At 40.7% G+C, this 24,557-nt stretch overlaps 2 protein-coding genes across 3 annotated transcripts; one reads left to right on the top strand and one right to left on the bottom strand.

Annotated features, from left to right (window-relative positions):
• Positions 1-366: 366 nt before the first annotated feature.
• On the bottom strand, positions 367-11,936 carry LOC135489050 (coiled-coil domain-containing protein 186-like). Of its 2 annotated transcripts, XM_064774141.1 has the most exons (15): positions 11,828-11,936; positions 9,339-11,401; positions 8,496-8,634; positions 8,263-8,391; positions 7,827-8,039; positions 7,540-7,659; positions 6,868-7,158; positions 6,317-6,459; positions 5,597-5,852; positions 5,130-5,504; positions 4,535-4,698; positions 4,298-4,367; positions 3,784-3,807; positions 2,969-3,118; positions 367-2,700 (listed from the first exon to the last, which is right to left on the bottom strand). In XM_064774141.1, the coding sequence occupies exons 2-15, from the start codon at positions 11,393-11,395 to the stop codon at positions 2,611-2,613; spliced, it is 4,221 nt and encodes a 1,406-aa protein (XP_064630211.1). In that variant the 5' UTR covers positions 11,396-11,401; positions 11,828-11,936; the 3' UTR covers positions 367-2,610. The 2 variants fall into 2 exon arrangements, with proteins under 2 accessions (XP_064630211.1, XP_064630212.1); XM_064774142.1 differs by lacking the exon at positions 3,784-3,807.
• A 2,546-nt stretch (positions 11,937-14,482) lies between these two features.
• On the top strand, positions 14,483-20,952 carry LOC135489724 (CDK2-associated and cullin domain-containing protein 1-like). The gene is made up of 9 exons (XM_064775218.1): positions 14,483-14,665; positions 15,096-15,222; positions 15,580-15,688; positions 16,013-16,108; positions 16,385-16,487; positions 16,873-16,962; positions 17,683-17,824; positions 18,165-18,208; positions 18,482-20,952. Exons 1-9 carry the CDS (start codon positions 14,557-14,559, stop codon positions 18,541-18,543), a joined length of 882 nt encoding a protein of 293 aa, XP_064631288.1. The 5' UTR covers positions 14,483-14,556; the 3' UTR covers positions 18,544-20,952.
• Positions 20,953-24,557: the final 3,605 nt, after the last annotated feature.

Below are 24,557 nucleotides of genomic sequence, written 5' to 3' on the forward strand. Positions count from 1 at the left end.
ACAGCTGTAAGACGTCACAATCTCCCCATGGTGTGGGCGTGGCCAATTGTTCACCATCACTGCTGGCACCAAAGGCATGCCCAGAGTTTGTACAGTCATGTAGCAGATTTGAGGCACAATTGGTCTGCCAATTCCAGCTGCTATAGCCCCATACATCCTTACAAGCACCAGGCTTTAGATTTGTTCATGGGTCCTAGATGACCATTTTTCATAACCGCCAAAGACTTGCATGTCAATTCCTGATAGTAGCAAATGAAGAAATGACTTGGTTACCAGGATAAGGACTGGGGGTGTGATCCCGGACTCTCCCGTATATAAGGCACCAACCCCACTGAAGGAAAACAAAATTGAAACACAAGGAATGTGTGAATATAATATTCAACCTGAATGTATTTGGTCCTAGACTATTTACATGAATAAATAACAATAAACACGAGACGGACCCATTTTACACTCAACATCACCCAGTCGCCCTGTACATAATCATTTACATGTACAATCACAAACAAAACATAGATTTTACAAACCATGCCTGCACAATCTGGCCAACAGCCAATCCTGGAACAATTCCAATACCATCATTTTAGCTCAAATGCAACAATAATAGTGAATTGTACATGATTACAGAGATGAGATGGACCTTGTAAACTGCCCACTCTTCATAACTCCTGACAGTACAGCTAGATTACGCAAAAGGCTTCACCCTACATTGCTCTAATGAATGGCCCAACATTCTCATGCTCCTCTGGCACTTCACAGAATACTTGTCCTCAGTTCCCCCTCCCGCTCATCACTGAATCGTGGAGATGTTTTCCATTTCAAAACTCCCTCAGCTGAAGCAGACTAACGCAAAATGTGACCAAACACAAAAGCAAGAAATGGCAACCAAAGGCAGCACCAAACTCAAAAGATAGACTAAAACTAGCACCAAAAACATAGGAAAGATTACACACGGTGCTATAAAACCACCATGGCGCCCAATGAATCCTGCAAATTATTTCGAAATACACTTAATTTGATCAAAGGTACATTATGTCGTCCAGTTTTACAATAACCCATCTAGGTCTTCCGACATTTCAGATTAATCAAATAAGAAAAATAATGTAATGAAGACATGTCGCATGAACGTAACAGTCTGCCTTAGGAATTTTACATAAGTGGCACTTCTTGGATGAGCTGTGAATTTGATATCATATTGTTACAAAGTACTGTTATATGTCTTGGACAGAGTTATTTAATGATTATACTACAAATGCATATATGATTATGTTATAGATAAAATGCATTTATGATTTCCGAGACGAATCCGATATAACTTTTAAAGAGAAGTTAGAATAGTGAAATAGTCCTGTATTCATATGATAATAATTGATACATGAACACAATAGATTATTTGAGAATGAGTACAAGCTGTGACTGCTTCAAATTTCAGTTCCAATCCAACTTTCCAAGCTAAAGCTCTAACCTTACAACATGAACTGGAGTTGCAATGAATCTCCAGAATGCTCTGTGGAGGCCTCCAATATTGATCATGATGGCTTAGTTCATGTAGTTGTAGGTCTGTCGGTAGCTGTGGGTTGGTTAGCCAGATGTTAGGTAAAGGAGGGTAAAATTGTCTTCCGAAGTGCCTGTGCATTAGAGATAAGCTTTTGGAAGTTTGGAGTGTCTCAAAAGCAAAATCTGGCAACTGGCCCACACACAGGATGACACTGTAGACAACGTTTACTTTTTACTGAGGATTGCATCAAACCAAAGGATAAGTGGAAATGAGTTGAAGACAGTCAAGTGCTTGATGTACAGTAGATATGTATACATTGTGAAGTTACAAGTAAAATGCTTGAGACCACCAGGAATGTTGAAGAAGATGTCAGTAGTATAGTAGGTAGAGTGAACCACTGACAGCCCGGTCAAATCTTTGAAACGAACTGATGGCCCATTGTACCAGACAGGCCTTAGAACAAATTTAGCAGATTTTGTCAAACTTTTTTGTCTAAGAAATGCAATTCAAATGACATCTGGTTACTTCCAATTCAAAGGAAATGAGCTTGCATGACTTCCAAAACTTCAAACCACGCTCAAATTATTGCTATAATTACTATACATTTGACATAGTAGAGATGGACAAAAGTCGCTCACAGACGACTATGCCTGTGCCTAACTAGTGTCCAATCGAACAACTGGAAAATAATTCCCAACAGATGAGCAATCGTGATTTATCCTTGAATCAAATAGTCAATAAACCTGAATTAATATAACATATTCCTTCGTGTCTGGAACATCCACATGTCAAGGCACTGAGGACATGCAGTGACGTCATTAGGATGACCATTTTGGATGTCAATCTGTGCCTTTAACCCAACCCCAACAAAGTGGCAGGTGCACATAACTTTATGACTGACAGTGCCCCAATTCCTGACGGACAGTCTTGTACCCAAGGGAAAAGAGAACCAAGTGGGTCAATGACGTCAATTTGACATTCAAAATGGCGTCGTTTGTTGTGCTAATGTCATCTGCACGGCCTCTTCAGTCCAAGGCCAATTCGTAGATAATCTTGAAACAAACTCTAGCAGACTTGTTGAAAAGTATTAGCCTATGGCGTGTCCTTCTGTACTATGATTTATGGCCCTTCAGTTTCAGCTGTATTGTCCGATTTTCTTGTGACAGTCTGGCTATCTCAGCACCGAGAGTCTCTATATTTTCCTGGAATGAAAGATGAAATAAATGTTTAGAGTCCACGCTGTTGGGCTGAGCAGGATAAAAAGGATAATTCAAGGTATAATGATGAAATTTTTGTAACTTAGAAAAAAGAATTTTGTCTCTGCTCCTGGGTTTGGATTCATAAGCATGTCTAGTCTTGTGGACAATTTGATCTCTCTAATCAGGACACCTCTCTATCAAGGACAGCACTAGTCAGTCCCGAGGGTGTCCTTAATAGAGAGGTTCTACTGTAAGTGATATTTCCACTTACTTTTAGAGTGATATTCTTCAGTAACGTATCCTCTAACACAGCCTGAAACTTTCTGTTGATCTCTAGCGATAGATCAAGCGTCATGCTACCATCGACTGGATGAGAGTTGTACACTGATGCCATAATGCCACCCTTTTTCGAAAGCTGCGCCTGAAAATATCGAGCAGAAGGTAGACGCAAATAGTCAACTAGATATGAAGAGTTCATAGGCAAAATCCACATCGGGTCATTTCGAGTAAATAACTTTCCTGCTGTGACTCTTATGGTTATTTCATTAACAAGGTCGTCTTATTTCACATGTTTCAATGACAGCAAATTTGCTATGGAGATCCATGATTTTCATTAAAAGAAACTGCACACGTACCATCCGCAGTATTCAGAATAGTACTTTTCTTTTGCCTTGATTGTGCTTAAAAGATTTTACCCGGAGAATTTCCAGCCACTTTTATGACAAGAGGAAGGAGTGATGTGAGAAGTATCAACAGATAAACTGCATACATAGAAAGAAGTGAAGGACACTACATGACACAGTACAATTCAGAAAGTGTTTCAGAAAAGTGTGAAGGAATTTGATGTTTTTCAGGAATGAAACAGAAAAATGAACTCAGTAAAAAAATGATTGAGAAATAACCTTCAACATGTTAAACTAAATAATCGAAAAGATTGAGCTAATTCACCTCAGCTACAAGGATGTCCTATTCTTGCTGAATCTAAAGAATCTTATGAAAACTACAAATTCAACACAAAATTTAGGAACGTACAACAACACAAAAAATATCAACTACAACGCAAAACTGTTTCTAATCTTGCTGTACCTTAACATCTCTCCTATGTGAGGGCTGATGTGAAATGTGAAAATCAGGTTTAGTGGCATGAAGCTAGTTTGGTTTAGCAAGTTTGAAAGTAAGTGTTGTGTGCTTGAAGTAAAAGTTGATTCGAGAGCTGATGGCCAAAATGGAGATAACAGTCATGTATAAGCCCTTTGGTGACCAGTGGGGCTAAGATTGTCAGAGAGAGAGAGTGCCAACACTTTCTAGCCAAAGGGAAATTTTAAGTAAGTGTTGTGTCCTTCAATTTTTACGATGAGTTGAGAGCTGAGAGCCAACTTGGATACAGTCATCAATCATGTGTCAGCACATGGCCGGTGGATCTAAGAAGGTCAGAAAGAGCCAACAACTTTCCAACCGAACTTACCCTGAAACACATGTAAATGTAAGTGCTTCCAAAAGCCTCAGTCTTTCACCAGCAAGCTCTCTAATGAGGGGGTTTATAACAACCTATAACTAGGGCGATTTTTAATAAGAATGTCGATGTTTTGATATCACCTACCTTTATCTCATCCATTGAGTCAGGAGCAAGAGCTCCGGCCTCTTCACGCAGGATGTAGTGTTGAATAATTCTGAAAAAACAATTGTAGGATTTGAGACACATTCAAATCATAAGTCACATACATTTTGTTGATAATAATGAAATTTTCATCACAATCGATAAAACAACGCAATCGAAAAAAAATTTAACAAGACATCTTCATGACAATCATATTGGTAAGGACAGTAAGTGACTTACTTGGCCTTTTTCTTGATGTCTTCCAGGAGCTGTTGGTTGTGGTCTTCGACAAATTCAATTTTTTCACTTTTTCTCGCCAGGTTTCTTTGCACCTTGACAATTCGTTCTATCAACATTTGCTTGTCTGGTTCAATATGACGAACCGTGGGCGTCTCGGAGACATCCTGAAAATGATGATGCTTGTGATGAAATTGAAATTGTCAAGCATGAGAACAAGCACACACTAGTTATTTCCACATATATTTACGGCAGGTGGCAGGATTTCAATCAGCCATTCCATTGTCCATGGGTAGAGAGTATCTCCAATGTGGACACAAGTCTCTGCCGAGCAGGCGAGCCGCTTATGAGAAACTATGTGTGCAACAGAAAGACAACCCACAGTTGTCAACACAAGCAATACATTCAGGAAAACTAAGCACAATTGCCTAAGTACAAATGCTCAGGAACCCTTCAAAAGAGATTGAAAATAGAACTTGACTGGACACTAGCCCCCTTTGGTCTAAAAATCCTTGACTTAGCAGTCACAAGGCCTGGGATACTTTAGCCACGTCCAAACACAAAGGCAGTACGGGTAATAAGATGATAATGAACTCACCTGATGTGAAGGTTCTTGACTAGAAGCTCTCGACGTTGCAGCACTATTACTGCCACCCGACCCAGACGAATGTTGACCATTCGTATTGATCGTATCGAGTGAATTGGTTGAACTCGTCCTGGAGCCCTGACTCAACGAATCCTTGTCCCCAGCTGTCTGTTCGAGTGTCTCTAATTTCTTCCTCGCCAGTTGTAGCTGGCGAGTGAGATCTTTAATGTTGGCAGTGTGTCTACGCTTTATTGTTCTATTCTCGTCTTTTTCCTCCTCGATGCGCATGGTCAACTCCTCGACAAGTTTTGACTTCTCATCCAATCGTTTTGTCAAAATTTCGATCTCCTTATGTCTCATGCTCTTCTCTTCAGATAATTCCTCCGTCTGAAACAAAGAATCCAAATGATGTCATCAAATCCTATTGGCGTATGAGGCAAGCGCACATTAAACAACCAAAATGAGCGGAATTCACTCACCAATATTGATATTCTCTTCTCCTGTGATTCACACTGAGATTTCAGCTTCTCAATGTCAGCCGAAGCAGCGGACAATTTTGTCGTCAATGATGTATTCTCGGAAACAAGCTGTGCATTCTTTCCCGTCAGTTTCTGGGTCAGTTCCATGAGTTCTGTTTCACGATTTTTACACAATCCGACTTCTTGCTGTGTCTCCTTTTCAACATGTTGCATTTCTTCCAGGCGATGCAGTAAATTTCGATTCGCCTCCTTCGTCCTGGAAAAAAGGTCACAATATATGCCCATTAATGATTTACAATGATTCATTTGAGTGCTCTCTGACTCCTGACGGAAGGAGAAGGGAGGTGGCAATCATTTATCCCCTGAGAAGTGTACACTGTGGTCGACCAGCCCACTGAAAAAGTGAACTGACATGGTCCACAAAGCATAGTGTCAGTGCAGGAGTACCATCCAAACTCCAGCCCTTATACTGCAGGACTGCCCCAAGTTCTTAGCCCAACAACTAATGACGTTACTGTGCCTGTCGGAACTGCTGGATGCTCTACCAGACTGCCGCCTTTGTAACAGCGGCAGAATTGAAAGTATGATGGCCACTAACCAATCCAAAAGAAGAAAATGAATAACAGAAACCAAAAATCTCCACAGAAGTTTCACCGTAACAGACATTGGTATCTTATTTCAAAGACTTCGAAAAATGATCACCAATTTTGGAACACTTACTTTTCAACCTCTGCCTCTATCTTTTCAAGATCTTGTAGTCGCGAAATCGTGTCCCTGTTGACTGTTTTCTGATTCTGTAAGATATCCTGGTAATTGCCCAATGTATGCTCCTGTGATTGCCTCTCAGCTTCAAGACACAACACCTGAAGTATCAACGATTTTACAACAATTAACCATTACATGTAAGTTTACGATCATTATATCAACTCCTCGATGAGATGTGGAAATGGCACACTGCGTGACAAACCATCTTTTACAAAGTTGGCGAGTTAAAACAGTTGGAACAGAACACAGTTATGTCAATTTGTACATGTTGGGTTAAGGTTGAAATGAAACACAAGTTTCTCCAATCAAAAAAACTTGATGCATGCACGGATCCAGGGCAGGGGGCGAGCACCAAATGCACTCCCCATTCATTAAATCTTTGAACTGGACCAGGAAACTTCGGAAAACATCAGAAATTCAAATGAGAAATGCAGCGCACGCCCTCTCCCTTTTCTGGCTCCTGGACCAACCCGTGAGTTATTATCAATTCCAGTTTCAAACCCTACCTTATCCCGCAAAGTCTTAATTTCCTCCACAGCATCCTTCTGCTTCCGTTTGAGTGCGTCCAACTCCTGGAGTACGATCTGATGCACCCCCTCCTTATCTTTATGCTCCTGCTGCTGACGTTCTAGCAGAGTCAGCTTCTCCTTAAGTTGCTGGTCGAGCGAGTTGGATTTAATCTCTTCAGATGTTTGATATGTCTTGATCATTTCTTGGCAGTTGCGACGAATCTGTTCCGTCTCTTCCTTAGCTTGTTTGAGCATTATCGTCGTTTTCTCAAGTTTGCCTTTAGTTTCCTGCCAGATTAGAATATTATTATTATTATTATTATTAAAAAGAATAAGATTAAAAGATAAGCCATAATCCACAAGACATCTCCCATCGATCATTTTTAGATTTATACTGCAAATTCCCAGCAGATGGATTCAGAGTGTCCATCACCCAAGGCAAAAGGAAGTAAACACAAGTTAACCCCATCAGAATTTGTTACAACTTTTTATATGGCTACACCACTTCTGTACTGAAGCATTTGTTTTATAAATTCTTGATATAACTTATTGAAAGAACCCATTTAACTATTAAGTAAAGATTGATTTACTGAGGGAAAAGTTAGTATTTCCTTTTAACTTTTGAGTACAGACTGATCAAAGTTAGTATTCCTTTCAAGGTAAACTGACCTTGTGACTGTCCAGTTCTGCTCTCAGCTTGTTCTGTGCCCATTTGACCTTGACCTCTTGGGATGATATCATATCTTTGTACTTGTCCAATTCCTTCACCACACTGTTGCACTCGGCATGCTGAAAAAGGACAAAGCATTGTTAGTTTTGATAAACATTTGCCACATGTGACCTCACGTAATAAGTGTAAACAATACTTTAAAGGCAAGCTAAGTACACAGATTTAAATGACCTACCATGAATTAGAGAATGAAAGACAACTTATTCCAATGTCCCAGCATTCTCACCTTATTCTGAAGCTGAGCAGAAAGTTTACTCTTGTCTTGACTGAATCCTTTCAGTTTGCCAATAAGGACCTCACGATCTTTGACGTGGTCGCGGACCTTGGATTCTGTTTTGTCGATCGTCTTCTGCAGCTCCAGATTCTTCTGTTCAGCTTCAGCATATTTGACAACCATCTGATCCTTCTCGCGAAGACAATCTTGGTACATCTTGGTCACCTAATGGAAAAGAGAAACAAATTATCTCTATAAAGAATCTCTATAAGCAGGATACAATCTCTTTTTAAAATGACACTGTTTTTGGTACACAATTAATTAAATCAACATTCAAGTTCATCTCTGTTATGTGGAAACCCCTCCATTGCGGACAGCATTATCAGTCCCATTGATGTCTTTAGTAGAGAGGTTTTACAATAATTGTTGTGTCACACCAATCTGTTACCTGATCGACCCTAAGCTTGAGTTCATTCTGTAATGACGAGATTGCCCGTTTCGCTGCCTGATCATGAGAAGCCAGCTTATCTTTAACTTGCTTGATCTCCTTCTGTTGTTGAGCAATGGTGTACTCAAGCTGAAAAGAGAATAAAGGATTAAGATTCTCCCAAACAACTGGACCATCTTCCTCAAAATCGACAGATTTTATTGTAACTGCAACAAATAAACTTGTTTACGTACTGCTTTTGTTTGAGCCAGATAGACATCCTCTCCACTTTTACTGATGTCAGCCCCTGCTGCTTGACGACGTAGGGTCTCATGTTCTTTTTTCTTCATGTCTTCTATCTTGAGATCTCTTTCTCGAATATCCTCTTGTTGACTGAAAGTGAAAACAGATTGATAATCATAACACTTGTACATTTTTAGTAAAATATGTTTTCGTTTCACTTCTATATTCTAACATGTTTCAATAACACTGAAGAAAGCAATCAGCGTCGACCGATCCCAAGACAGTTTTAGTGGAATCAAAATGCCACTTTTTTCTTCACATTTTTACAGTAGATGCACAATGTTTTGATGACATCATGCTGCTGGTACTGGGAATCAAATTTCCCAACACTCACATACATGACATATACATCATAACATCAGACACTGATAATTTGTCAGAGCTATATAAAACATAACTTTATCATCCATTCCAAGCATCTGCTGTTACAGTTGCTATCCTAGAACAATAGGCTTATGAGAGCATCTGGATCAGTAGAGCATGGTCGTGTGACTGTGATGCCATTAACCGTTACAGCAGTGTCGAGGTTGATTGTTCACAGCATCATAAAATAGATTGCACCCATTCAGTATTGAAAAACAACTAGGATGATGGGAATTGAACTTACATGTATTTTAAATTAAAACTTATTTATTGATTAAATTTTTGCTTTGTGGGGGAAAAAGGTTTGAAACTATGAATGATGTGCCTGATGTACATTATGATACTGCACTAGAGAGCTGAATAAGTGTAACAATATTATTAATATTATATACATACGTAGAATTACAAATGATTGGGATATTGATACCAACCTTTTTATCTGCACCTCTTGTTCTCGCACCTTCTCGGCCAGTGCTACATACTTCGCCTTCAGTTCCTTCAACTCCAACAAATCTGTGGCAGATGGCTCTGGATTTGAACCATTTGGGATTTCTTGTGTGGAATCACCTGTCACACTGGAATCATCTTCTAACATGGCATCTAATTCTGACAAAAGCTGATCATCACATTCAGAAATTTCTTGAGAGTTTACATCACTCGGTGTGGAGGTTTCAGACTTTGAATTTTCATTGTTCACTTTGGGAGTACTAGTGTGACTACTGGTAGTGGTAGTGTTGACAGGACTACTCGCATTGTTTACAAGTCCACTGATGCTATCTGCACCCTCGTCAGAAAGTTCCTGAGGAGTCCCAGTGCTGGTAACAGTATCTAATTCTCCGGGATCCACTTGAGCGACAAGATTTTGGTCATAACTGCCTCTCCTATGTTCGATTCCGACATCAGCCTGATCCAAACCAAGATCATCTGAACTCTCTTTGTGACTATTTAAGGCAGTGCAACTTTCTGTATTAGCCGTTTCAATTTCTAATAAACTCTCACCACTTTGCGAGTTCACAGCCAAATTATTGCGCGGTAACACATCTTCCCCATAAACTGATATGTTCCGAGACGATTCCGTTTTGACACACTCAGAGTTTGTGACATCAGGCACTAGTTCTGGGCAAGATATAGTGGGTTCCCTACTCTGATCAACAGGCAAAGTGTCACTCAAAGAATCACATATTTCTTCTCCATTCCTTATATCAGAGGAACAAGAAGCTTCATAGTTTTTAGGAATATGATCCATATCACAACCACCACATGCCCCAATCATATCCTCAGGTTGGTCGGCATCATTGATAACAAGATCATTGTGTATTGCGTCACTCTCCAACCCCTCAGACAGATCAGCCTCGTGTCTAACCTCATCCACCTGAAAGTCCTCATCACAAAAAATCTGAGAGCTGTGAGCAGAATTATCACTCGGTCCTTGATCACATTCAGGTTCAAAAGAAACATCAATACCAACACCAGCAGCTTGTGACATAGTAGCAACGTTGTCCCCTTCTTCACTGTGTACAACATCCAGAACTTGTACAACGTCACCCTCAGCTGCTAAAGGTTCCTCCCCTTTAGCAGCTGCTTCTAATTCAACTTGCCCAAGACCATCACCACTGTCTGCCTCTGTGTCTAACCCTGCTTCCACACAAGCCAAATCTACATCCTCTTTTACTCCTGATTCTGTACTAGAGTTGTCCAAATTATCACAAGCGACATCACCGGGAATTTCTGACTCAACCAATGAATCTAAGTCGGCATCTGCTGGAAAATCAGACCCAAGGTTTTCTTCAGATTTCAAGTCAGCTGCTTGTCCGACATTCTCAGTTATGTGCACTCCAACAGCCCCCCGGTCATCTTCGGTTCGTAGATCAGGATCAGTGTCATCACCAGCAGCCGTTAGATGCTCCGGAAGGACAGCATCATCAACAAGACCAGGATTATCACAAGGAGAAGCTTGGTCATCTTCGGTTCGATACTCTTTCAAATCTGAATCAGCATAATCACTACCAACAGCTTCAGGTGCACTTGACGCACCATCCACAGAAGCAAGACGAAGGTTTCCATCAAGATTTTTACTTGGTGATAATTGGTCGGCCTCAACTTCAAGAAATTCATTTCCACCAAATTCTAAATCTGCATTTGATGCAGCCTTTACAATATTTAGACTACTATCATCTTCTACAGGATTTGTGTGGGTGGATACTTGATCAGCCTCGGCCTCTGGAACACCATCTCCACAAGCAGCAATTAGAGCAAGATCCACACAGCATGCCGCCTCTTCAACCTCTAAACCACCACCTATCTCATCAGGATTGTTCTCATGGGACACTTGGTCGGCCTCGACCTCTGGGTATCCATTCCCATCTGTATTTTCATCTTCAGCTATTGTGTTTCCATTCTCTGGTACTCTGTCAGCCTCTGGACCGATGAATATGTCAGCTTCAATGTTTTCATCCTCGGGTGGAGGATTCTCCTCTGCATCAGCCATTTCAACCTGAAAAAGAAAAGTCGCAAAAAGGGTTAGATTTCATTTTCTGGAAGATAATTCTGTAGCTTCAACCAGTAACATTAACAATTGCCAGTATTGCCCTAGTATTTGGTTTGTCGAACGTAATGGATAAAACAACAAAATCCTGACAAATGTCAAGAAAGAACGGAACCACGATGAGGGCAACTGAGGATCATGTATGATAGTGATCCATCAATCAATGACTAGTGTGTACACTGACTTTACCCACTGTCACTAGTGTTTTATACACACAGCATACACACCTACACACAGGCCTACACCATGTACACTGACAGTGTCACTACACTACCACTCGTCTCAACAAGCAAAATGACATCAAGCTTTCAACCCCTTCAATTTCAGACGTTATCAACAGCTTTGAAATACATATCAGTTAGCTTTTTCATTTACCTTTCGATTGGTTACGTCTAAAACATATAAATGATAATCTAACTCATTTTATTACGGAAATAGATGATGTAGTTGAAGAAAATTTCTGACTCATTTGCCAACAACACAAAATGGCGTTGAAAAATAGTAAGTCACATGATCTGAGCCACGTGACCACCTTGTTACTAAAAAAAAATTTCGCTAGCGGCTTGTGTCATTCCCCTGGTGGGGACTTACAGAACCTGTTGGCTGTGGTAAACGAGATGTCTCCGGTCTTTCACAGCCGGCGGCTGGTGTGAGCATCTTGACCCTCAAGCCTTGGAGCCATTCCGCCGACCCGGACTCCGTTACACCAACAACGGACCGATTAACTCTGATGGTTCAGAATGGGTGTGAGGGGCGAAACAGTCCTTCGTCTTAATTGTATGACTTGGGCCCATGTCTTTCATGACGTCGGCCCCTGTCTCTCACAACCTGTTGCTGGTTAAGGCAGCATCTAAAACCCCATACCACATACCACATACCCACATACCCACATGTAAATTTTTTCCAGGTTGGGCAATCCAATGATGGCTGAAGCTTTTATAATAAGCCTGGCAAGATTGGATCACTCATTTTTAGTTCGTCTTACCCAGGAGACAGGAGTGTTTAATGGACAACCCATTAAGTGACCCGACCGAATCAAGTTTGATATCATGCTATCAAAGTTGGCAATTGTATTCTGTTTCGAATGATTGCAGGTCGAAACTGAGCGCCCTACGAACGACGAACTACAAAGTACGAATGTCTGTCGAGTCATCAAGTCCTCTAGTGCTAATTGATTTACACGACACTGAACCATATTTTATACTTGGTTGTAGAAGGAATTGCGGAAATGATTTTTTTAAATCGTCGATATAAAATGCATTTACATCGTCTTTTGGCTTACGGAACCTGCCCAATGCATTTCCACAGCTCAGCATATGTACATGTACAAGTATGTATGCTAAAGCAAATCCCACATTTTAACAATGCCTGTCATATTGATCATTCACAGAACAAAAGGTCTCGTTTGAGCACACTACTAGCCGGCCTTGTTTAAGGGGTGCCCGGATGCTCCGTCTTCAAATGTATTGTCTTTGGTCATGATCGGTCGCGGTTGATTTGAACGTCAGTCGGTTGGTGTGTGAGATGGGAGAACATCGCGAACATCATGAAGGTTTGTCTAATTATATGTAAATTGACGTAAATAGTTAACAGTTTCAAATTCAACAACAATTCATTTGGCGGCCACTATCCCGACTGTGGTGTAGCACCCGACTATAACTGGCACGAAAAGGGGATACGCTGGTTATGGATGTCAGATCGTGGTTCCCTGACCTTTGCAAACAGGACGTAACCCACGTGGCGACACCAAGGACCGCTGGCTGATCGCAGTAGGGTGTCAAAGTCGGAGAGAAGAAGAGCCACTCTTCTCTTGTAGGGGGTTCACTTGGAAGTGTTTGCATTTGTTAGCCTATAAACACAAGATTTTAATCCTACAGTTTCAAATTCAACAACAATTCATTTGGCGGCCACTATCCCGACTGTGGTGTAGCACCCGACTATAACTGGCACGAAAAGGGGATACGCTGGTTATGGATGTCAGATCGTGGTTCCCTGACCTTTGCAAACAGGACGTAACCCACGTGGCGACACCAAGGACCGCTGGCTGATCGCAGTAGGGTGTCAAAGTCGGAGAGAAGAAGAGCCACTCTTCTCTTGTAGGGGGTTCACTTGGAAGTGTTTGCATTTGTTAGCCTATAAACACAAGATTTTAATCCTTCAGTCTTTGGTTTGGCGGAGAGAACTAATCTTACATAAGTCCCAGAACAATATCATATGTCTTTATGGCAATATTTATTACTGGGACCAAGTACAGTGCCGTTCTATCCAATATTCCTGGGGCTGTTGGAGAGACTTCTTGTCTAAACAGTGCCATTCTGCTGCCCCCTCTAAGGCATATGTTGGTAACTAATGAATTGACTGCGAAATGAAAACAAGGTGTTAATTCTTCAGTCTAGGGTTTGGTGGAGAAAACTAATCTCTCAAAGTCCCAAAATTCCCAAGATTTGCTCAACTTAGCATCGTTCAAAAGTCTTGAAATTAACAGACGTGCTGTATGTAAACAGTACAAATATTTTCCGCAAGTCGGTAAAGGTCGGGGTAGGTCGGGAATTATTATGATTTTGAGATAAATACACGTGCGTTTTAATTTATTAACCAATACAGGATGCCCCAATAAAAAGGCTTTCTTATGTGTTCATACTCTATTTATTCTCTATGTCCTTTAACCACAGGCTTTGGGTGGACTTTTTTCAACACTCTCTCTCTCGCTCTTTCTCTGTCCCCCCCCCCCCCCCCCCCAGTTACTTTACTTGGCTGCGCCCCATGCAGGTTGTGACTCGATTGTCCCCAAAAAAACTCATCTTGACATTCAAATTAACGCAAATGTCTTATGTGTGGCATACCCAAGGCCTACCGGTCCTTAACTGGCTCCATCGAGTCACAACCAAGCAGTCTCGTCGGAAAATAGTTTTGGATGATCAAATTGTGATGTGTGGTGACGCTGTTTCGGTATCAGAGACAGAATTGTTGTGGAGGGACTAACGGCATCATGGGAAATAATCAAATCTTGGAATCGGACAGGAAAAAAAGTTTTAGTCGAAAAAGGATTGAGATTGGAAAGTCGATTAAAATTTTTGATTTAACCCTACTTTCAGACATATATCATGGAGGATGAACCTATGGAAGATTTAGAAGCGAATAACGATGAAAATAATCCCGATGTTACTGATAATAGACAGGCCAGGTTCCCTATTCCAAGGCCAGGAAGTATGAGTACGTTTTTCCTCTACATTTTGTTTACATTGCCCTGTACATTTGATCTAGCTTGTCCGGTGTAACAGTAATCTGTGTACCTTGTAAAAAGTCTTGATGATAGATTACGGCTAGAGGTCAAAGAACGGGGCTTTATTGCAGAATTCCTGACAAATGGAAGAATTCAGCAATCGCTGTGAGCTACTACTGCACTGCAAGTGCCACTGGCTAAGCTGGGTAACTATCCGCCACACTACACTGACATGCAACAATCCTGCAATACCTGGGGGAAAGATTTATGTAGGCCTAGCCGGATACGAGCTTGCACCATCCCGGTTTTGACATTATGGAAGCCTGTACGTTATTGCTCCGATGAAAAAAGGAATTTAAGCCACTCAATATTGAGCCCCATCTGTATAGTAAAAAGTATTCTTTTAATTTTAATTTTTAGTGCTGATGACCATTACGGAAGAGGACTATGTCCAGGAGTACTGGCCAAAACTACAGGAAGCTATTCGCCAATTGTTAACCACAAATTTAGGAGATTTTATACCCATCTCTTATGAACAGATGTATAGGTGAGTCTTGCACACGGGTGGGGAGTGCCAAACAGTGGTTGAGTTTCTACATGTTTGTAACAAGGGCAAGTGCTCTAAGATGTCTTATTTTGAGTGTATAGGTTTCATATTATTAAGACAGAAGAATTACTACTTGTCGGCAGGGCAACCACTTTACTGAAATCACTTGTCTGTCTAAGATTTTGGTTGTGCAGTGCAAGCAGACAAATGGAAAGTCAAACACTGCAAATTCAAATTATGTAACTTCTTATCAGTTATGCCTGCAGCTAAAAAACAACAATGTTCATGTGCGTTATTGTAAAATTTAAAAAATGTGACACATGTTTGTATGTTGGATTCTGTATTTTGTCATTTCAGTTGTGTGTATAAGTGTGTATGTAAGCAGTTCTCTGAGCGACTGTACCATGATCTTGAAATGCTCATTGTGGACCATCTAACATGGGAGTCAATGAGGTTACTCAATACCGTAAGTTTATAAATGACAAAATGTCGTTGCTACTTCCTCCAAGTTGAATGTGTCAACTTGAAGTAGTGAAAGGGGTTTGTGGTAAAGAGTCGAGAGTGTCTCATTTCTCCTAGCCTTGACTGGCCAGCCCTTTCAATAAGGACACTTTGATAAACAACTTTACTCTTGGTGACACTGGTTTTGGGTTGAATGACACTTGACAGTTAAGTATTGGCCTACACCTGTCATGTGTAGTGAAGCATGTGAAGTTCTAGCACATTGATTGCCTGGAAGGTTGTACTCTGCAATACTTACTAATATCTCATCATCTTCTTGCATTTTCAGGTTCAGCAGCCCAAGATGTTCATTGAAAAATTTAACGAAATCACGAATCAATATCTACAGGCCCTGAGTGGTATAGTTCCTATATTCAACTATATGGTAAGAAACGATATTGTGAAAGTACTGTGTCGATAGGTTTAAGCGAGGGGAGAGGCATCTTTTCAACATAGGCCTATAACGGGTAAAATAGGCATGTTGTACTGTGATATAATATTAGGCTGAACATCAGATAACTTTCATAACCTCTCCAATGTGTTTGTCCATTTGCACTTCTGTGTCATCTAATTGTCAACGAGATCAAGCCTGGAGTCCTGAACCTACTCTTCCCACAAGAATGATCCATTATCCAACATTTCTCTCCTGATTTTTTTCCAGAATCGGTTTTACGTTGAAAGCAAATTGAGAACAGATCTTGGCTTGGAGTTAAAGAAGTTGTTCATAGGGCATGTGGCGGACAGACACATATCTAACCTTATCAGTAAGTAAATAAACAACTCTAGGCCAAGATGCTCAATCAGCATTTGTGACAAATCCAACGTTAGCCTAACTAAGCATTGTCTCCTTTCATTTACATTAGTCATGTTAGTAGCGCAAGTACTGCTAGCGCCAAATTAGCAACAGGGCCCAAATGGGCAGATTTTCATCAGAGGTGATTGTTATTGACATAATAAACATGCTGCTCGTTTTTTGGGCCAGATTTGACTCGAGATAAAGTAGTAAAATCTTATAATATACATTAGGAGCACTCGGCAAAATATTTTGCTGTCCTTTTATTATGTTGTTGTTTGTGATATGATTTTACCCTCCCAATGATCAACAACCATCTTTGTATGTACTAAATGAAACCCATCTGTTCTTTCCAGCCTTCCTGGTGGATGTACTTAACAAGCCATTCACTGTTCACCCCCAAATCATGTCTCAGCTTATTGAAAATTTATATAAACTTAAACCGGGTAAGTTGGTAGAAATGCTAGATAAGATTTAAAAAAACGTAGAAAAAGAGAGAAGAATCAAAGCACATCTGCTGCAGTCGAGGTATGACCGTGGACCGACGTAATTTGTCAGAGCAGAATCTGTTCACTGCATGGGTTTGTTGTAGAGCTGGCGTCAGTCTCTTGCGGACGTGACGTCGTGGTAGGATGCGACGTGGTTGTGACGTCTCTAGGATGTGACGTGTCGTGCTAGATAAGTATCATTGTGGATAACATAAGTTAATAGGATGTGTCAGCCTTGATGTTCACAGATCAGCCTGAATCAGTCGCTTAGCCTCTCCTCCTATATCCGCCAAACACGACCCCCGTTTCTATGTGAGACGCTGCCACGATAATGAGGCAGTCAATCAGAATCATCTGATTGTTTCAATTGGTCATTGACTGCACCTAATGAAACTGATAACCTCTGCGTTTTGTGAGTAACTTTCTGACAAGCGAGACCTAACTCAGCTTCCCTGAATGACCGAATGGAGAATTTGCACAAACTGTGGTGCCTGGTGGGCTTCCTTGGGTGTTTATTGGCCCTCAGTAATATCAAGTATTGATTAATCCATACTTGGTAATATTCATCTGGTAAGGCATGTATGAATTCTAATATAAGGACACTGGTATCGTGTAGGCCATTCACCAGGTTTAAACACTAGGCTATCCAGATCTAATCTGAGAGTTTGTTTTTTGCAGAATATGCAGATCTACGGCCACATCTTTTCGCTCGGTATATCCCTAATGTATTGCCGCCAACACAGGCCGACGAGTTGGAACGGTATATTGAGGAAACGCAGCAAATGCAGCGTGATCTTCGAACGCATCCATTGTTTATGAGGTGAGGAGGAAGAACATCTGTTGATAGGAGTTCCTTGAATGGCTGTTTTGAACTGATCACATCTCAGGACTCTCACCTCTAAATGTTAATCATCAGATTTCATTTGATTTGAAGAAATGACCTGTCATACATGTATTCGTTAGATATTCTTCGTTGGTCATGAATATAGTGTGCATCAATCGATATATATTGAATGTAGTGTTTGGATTTACCTGTGGTATAAAACTCCCAGCTTAAAAGAGAAAGTATGTCCTAATGTGTGCAAGTAAGGACAGGTTTTAATGAAACCCCTTGTCTTTATGAACCCATACCATGCTTATCTTGTACCTTGTTGTTTCAGTGGTGATCAGAGTCGAAAGCGTCCCGGTGATGATGGTGCAGGCAGTAAGTAGAGATTGCCCATTTAAAAGTATCAAAGACTATTTGTAAAAGTCATTCAAAGCAACTTCTATGAAGTATATGAGGTTATTCAAAACTGTTGTGGATTCAGAACAAGACTCTTTGAGCCATTCTCTTCAGACAGGAAGAACTGCACAGATTACACTTTACAAACTAATCCTATCTTTTTGCCAACCTAACATTGTGGTCTAAAGAGCCTCATAGTTGTTACAACTCCACTCAGACTTGTCTAAAATAAACTATTTATCCTATTTCCAGAGGACCCTCCAATCGCTGTAAATTATTTTCCGCTAAATCCCGAGTCTGAGGACAGCCAATGAGATTGAGAGACGTTTTCTCCAGAACGTTGGATGTGATTGGTGCTGATATACATGTGACGATTCCTGCTGGTATCTTGATGATGAAATCGGGAACGAAGTATTTCTGTTGGTCTCTTATAAAACATGGCGAAGTGTACTTTGGATGTTTGCAATGAATTTTGGAAGGCGAATGAAGCCAATACATGGATGTGTGTATATATGCTGGCATTTCCTGACTTGTGCGGTAACTTATCAGAAAAACTGAATCAGGAATGTGTATGTTTGACTTGTTCGCTGGCACTTCAGTGCAAAGGAACTGTCCAATTTACTGTGTGAATTCAAGCATTGTTGACTTAAGTTTTCCTTAGACGTTCAACTATGAATTCAGAAGGAGCAGCATAGTAGTACTTACAGAGTGGGAGGCTGTATATACGAAAATGCATTTGATTTACTGATAAGATTCCAAGTGTGGGATGTGAAAATGTCAACATTTTGGATGATAATTAGGCATTGTAAAAGTAGATTCTTATTTATAAACCTTCCTTGTATGGTAAACCTTACTTGACATGTGGTTAGTTAAAAGGTTTAAGTCAGGCTTATGCAGCGGTCAGGGTAAACCCTGTACCCCCTGGTAAAGGATCTCCACTAATTTAGTGTCGAGTTTTGAACAAAAAGTTCTTTCTGTCTGTTGACTTTCTGTTGAACAGAAAAATATGTAGTGTAACATACCTGTCAACTCCTCCATCATTTTTTATAGAAAGTTACTTGTACAACAAAATGTTATAATCAGTTAAAAATTGTTGGAAAATGTGGCGAGCACTGGTGATCTCATTTCTAGTCCTTGGCGAATTAGTGTCGAATCCTGGGTTTTGATAGAAAGTGTGAAGGGTTGATCAACTGACCAGGGGGATGCAAGGTTTACGTTGACCACTGTGTTGGTCTTGCTCTTAACAATAGAGAATGTTGCGGAGACAATGAAGACTGCATTTTGGGCAGTTCTAGATTTAAAGTTCTTATATATGATGATGTCACACCTACACCTACACCTACTGTACGATACGAAAAACATGTTATTTGTCATCCTGGTGGGACGTTGTCATGCAGGAATGATAATGGCATACCTAGAGGTGATGATATCACACCAGGTATGCCCAAGCTGGACATTGGCAAATATGTGTGGAAATATTTGACAAAGGTTGGTTGAACTCTTCAATGTGGACAAAGTTTATCCGAAGATATGTTAGGTTTTCACCATTGAAATAGGCAGTTCGCCTTTAAATCTGATCTGTGTCTGTTGACAGTTTAGGGGTTGCATTTTAGAACGGATTCTGAAGCTCAACAATAATATTTGTTGGCTCATGGGACAGTCATCAGTTAAGTGGTTTGGGAGAAAGAGTCTGTGGTCTTTACAGTTTCAGACTGTTGTAGATTGTGTAAATATTGAACAATTTTGGGTAAAAAAGGTTGTTTGCGCTATACCAGACCTGCAATCGTTGTTAAATGTACATGTACTTGCCCTTTGTATACATGTACTTATCATCAAAACTTGTTGTTATTATTATCAATAGCATACATGGGCTCTTTTCGTAGATAATGCTTAAGACAGAATAGTGGCTGTAGACGGCCATTCATGGGCAACCGTGCCATGAGAGGGTGTTACATTTTTAGTATTCGCAGATATTTCTGTATATTCGCTTCCTAATGTAGACTATGCTTTGCCTATTTTGCCTTTGACCGTGTTGTTAGGCCCATTCATTTACAATTAAGATTTCACATAATGCCCACATTAATATTGTACTTTATACTGAACTTGGTCTCACTGGGTCTCAAAACTGTCACTATTATAGGTCTCAACAGAGGCACTCATGTTGTCAGGGAGCTGCCTATCACCCGAGGTAGACTTTTAAACAGAGAGACGACCAGACTAGACCAGGTTTAAGTTAGGAGTTGGACACCTTATCCAACATGTCCTTAGTTTAGTAGATAGTAAATTTTGGCAAAACAAGGCTTGAATTATTGTAAGATTCTGTGCCCAACTTGGGAGAGGGTAGTTGTCTTTCGGAGCAAAATACATCATTGTCTTCAACATATGTGACTCGCTCTACCAAAACTAGGCGCTTGTCACATCTGAACTTGACAGGTTGATACAGACTTGTTGTTCATTTCCCTATTGTAGACCTTTTGTGAAATCTATTACAAACTGATTTGGTCACATTTCACAAAAGGTCCACAACAGGGAAATGAACAACAAGTCCGTATCAACCTGGCAAGTTCAGATGCGACAAGCGCCTAGTTTTGGTAGAGCGGGTCACATATCTACAAAGTGATATCTTCAGAAAGTGTCTGCAGCACTTTCACTCAACTGCAGCCCACATGCTTGGATGGGAAATGGTCCTATTCTGGAAGCACATGTCACATAATAAGATATTGTTTAAATAAAGTTTCTGAAAAAGAGTAAATTAGTTCTTGTTTGTTTCAGCACAAGTTTGCAGAGTCAATAAAATCAAATGCTTGCTTCAGTCAACAAGTCAGTGATGCCATTGAAACTGATAACCGACTTCTTTCCGTTATCAAAGCCTCCCAATTATATTTTACTGTAGGCTTTTCAAATTCCTAGCAGCCTCCATGTCCTCGGCATCGCCGAGTCTTCCTATTTGAATGAGATGACCCTCACCTCTGTTGTTCCAAGAAAACATGCTACATGTATTTCTTCTTCTGGGAATCTTAAGACGTGAAGTCCATGTTGGATCGAGTTCTCCAAGTCAGTGGAATTGAATGCTTCAATCAACAAGTCATATGATGCCATTGAATATTGTCGAAACATGTATTTGGAATCCGCCTTCCATCAAATCAATTTTGCGGGGAGTCTAACTTGATGTTGCTTTAGCTCAAGTTCTCCGAGTCGATTGAACCAAATGCTTGCTTTAATCAACAAGTAATATAACCCCATTGTAACTGATAACTGATTTCATTTTGCGTTTGTCCTGCTATTCTATTGATTGTGAATCAAGAGTCCTTGTTTGTTCTTGTTCCAGTTCTCCGAGTCAATAAAATCAAGGCTGCGGCTATTCTTACGACGATCCCTAATGCATTTTACATACAAACTACTGGTTATTCTTACGACGATCATTTTCACCTTTTTGGGCCTTAATCCCAACCCTGACGCTCACCCTGACCCTAACACTTACTCCTAGCGCCAACCCTAACCCTAACCCTTCCTTTACACTAGTCTTATCTCCCTAGATCCTCAGTTTAATCTCTGAAATCGCATAAATCCTAAGTTACGACTAGTCGTAAGAATAGCCACTTTGTAAAATCAAATGCTTGCTTCAATCAACAAGTCATACAATTCCATTGAAACCGATAACTGATTTTGTTTTCTGCTTTGTGTCAGCCATAAATCTTCCATCATCATGGGTTGAATGAGGGTGGGTCTTGGGTCGCTCTTGGTCTGTGTCTGTATTGAGCATGGGTGTTTTTCCGTTGAGCATGGCAACCAATCCTTCACCATCGAGATTCTGCGCCATGTTCTCTGGTTGAATGTACATGTAGGTCTTTGTGTGCATTCAATCGTCTTGATGAGCCGTCTCGTGTTGTTTTTTGCCCAGTCACCGGTGACAACAAAACTGAATGCTTGTCTCAAATGAACAAGTCAAACAATCTCAATGAAACCGGCGGCTGGTGCAATTCTTATGCACCTGGCCTACGCCACCTTCGGGCCTACTGTATCTGAAAGTCTAATTTCTGATACAAATTAGTCACAAGTAGATAAATTATACAAACCTTGAAGTTGAATTCTGAAAGTCACCAGTCTGGAAAATTAGCGCTGCATCTCGGTCTTCCTTCCTCTCCTAAAAGAGCGAAAAAATATAGCAAGGTTGTCTCTCTTCCATCCATCTCTCAAAAATGACAAGAAATGTGTCAATCTCTCTGTGAACCTCCTTCCTCTTGTAAAAGAGCGAAAAAATATAGCCCGGCCTTGCCTCTCTTCCATCCATCCATCTCTCGAAAATGACCAGAAAGGTGTCAATCTCTCTGTGAACCTCCTTCCTCTTGTAAAAGAGCGAAAAAATATAGCCCGGCCTTGCCTCTCTTCCATCCATCTCTCGAAAATGACCAGAAAGGTGTCAATCTCTCTGTGAACCTCTTTCCTCGCGAAAAATAGCAAAAAATTTGTCTTAAAAAATCTCAGATGAATCCTCCTTGATTCTGTGGACCAAGTATGGCGTAGACCAAGTTGGAGTTGAACTGTGGATACTAATGAGAGACACAAACCTTACAAAGTCTCCATCCAACTTCTTGAAAATTGCCCCTTTGCCTTTTCTTCCTTTAAGGACTTCTCCTCGACTCTCAAGACCAAGTTGAAGTCTGAAAGTAAAACTGCAAATACGAATTAGTGATACAAACCTCACAAAGTCTCTGTCTTGCTTCTTGGTAATTCCCCTCTGGCCCTTCCTTCTATCAAGGGAAGGGATCCTCCTGAACTCTCTAGACCAAGTTGAAGTCTGAAAGTAAAACTGCAGATAAAAATTAGTGATACAAACCTCACAAAGACTCCATCTTGCTTCTTGACAATTCCCCTGTGGCCCTTCCTTCCCCATCAATGAATCCGATACTACTCTGTGGACCAAGTTGAAGTCTGAAAGTAAAACTGCAGATAAAAATTAGTGATACAAACCTCACAAAGACTCCATCTTGCTTCTTGACAATTCCCCTGTGGCCCTTCCTTCCCCATCAATGAATCCGATACTACTCTGTGGACCAAGTTGAAGTCTGAAAGTAAAACTGCAGATAAAAATTAGTGATACAAACCTCACAAAGACTCCATCTTGCTTCTTGACAATTCCCCTGCGGCCCTTCCTTCCCCATCAATGAATCCGATACTACTCTATGGACCAAGTTGAAGTCTGAAAGTAAAACTGCAGATACGAATTAGTGATACAAACCTCAAAAAGTTTCTGTCTTGCTTCTCTTGAAAATGAATGAGTCAATCTCTCAGTGTACCTCCATCCTCTCGAAAAATAGCGAAAAAAATGAAGCAAGGTCACCGCTCTTCCATCTCATCTCTCGAAAATGAAAATGAATGAGTCAATCTCTCAGTGTACCTCCATCCTCTCGAAAAATAACGAAAAAAATGAAGCAAGGTCACCGCTCTTCCATCTCATCTCTCGAAAATGAAAATGAATGAGTCAATCTCTCAGTGTACCTCCTTCCTCTCGAAAAATAGCGAAAAAAATGAAGCAAGGTCATGTCTCCTTCTCCTTGAAAATTGGGGTCATGTTCCTTCCTTCCTTGAAGTCTGAAAGTAAAACTGTGGATACGAATAAGTGATAGATATCTGACCTTCATCCTGCTTCTTGAAAATAGCCCCTGTCCCTTTCTTCCTTCCATCGATAAATCCTCACAAAGTCTCTGTCTTGCTTCTTGGCAATTCCCCTGTGGCCCTTTCTTCCATCAATGAATCCTACACTACTCTGTAAACTAAGTTGAAGTCTGAAAGTAAAACTGCAGACACAAATTAGTGATACAAACCTCACAAAGTTTCTGTCCTGCTTCTTAGGACTTGCCCCTGTGGCCCTTCCTTCTATCAAGGGAAGGAATCCTCCTCGAGTCTCTAGACCAAGTTGAAGTCTGAAGGTAAAACTGGATACGAATTAGTGATACAAACCTCACAAAGTCTCTGTCTTGCTTCTTGGTAATTCCCCTCTGACCCTTCCTTCCATCAATGAATCCTACACTACTCTGTAAACCAAGTTGAAGTCTGAAAGTGAAACTGCAGACACAAATTAGTGATACAAACCTCACAAAGTTTCCATCTTGCTTCTTGGTAATTCCCCTGTGGCCCTTCCTTCTATCAAGGGAAGGGATCCTCCTGAACTCTCTACACCAAGTTGAAGTCTGAAAGTAAAACTGCAGATACGAATTAGTGATACAAACCTCACAAAGTTTCTGTCTTGCTTCTTGGGACTTGCCCCTGTGGCCCTTCCTTCTATCAAGGGAAGGAATCCTCCTCGACTCTCTAGACCAAGTTGAAG

The sequence above is a fragment of the Lineus longissimus genome, chromosome 6 (genome assembly GCF_910592395.1).
Source record: "Lineus longissimus chromosome 6, tnLinLong1.2, whole genome shotgun sequence".
Classification (NCBI taxonomy): domain Eukaryota; kingdom Metazoa; phylum Nemertea; class Pilidiophora; order Heteronemertea; family Lineidae; genus Lineus; species Lineus longissimus.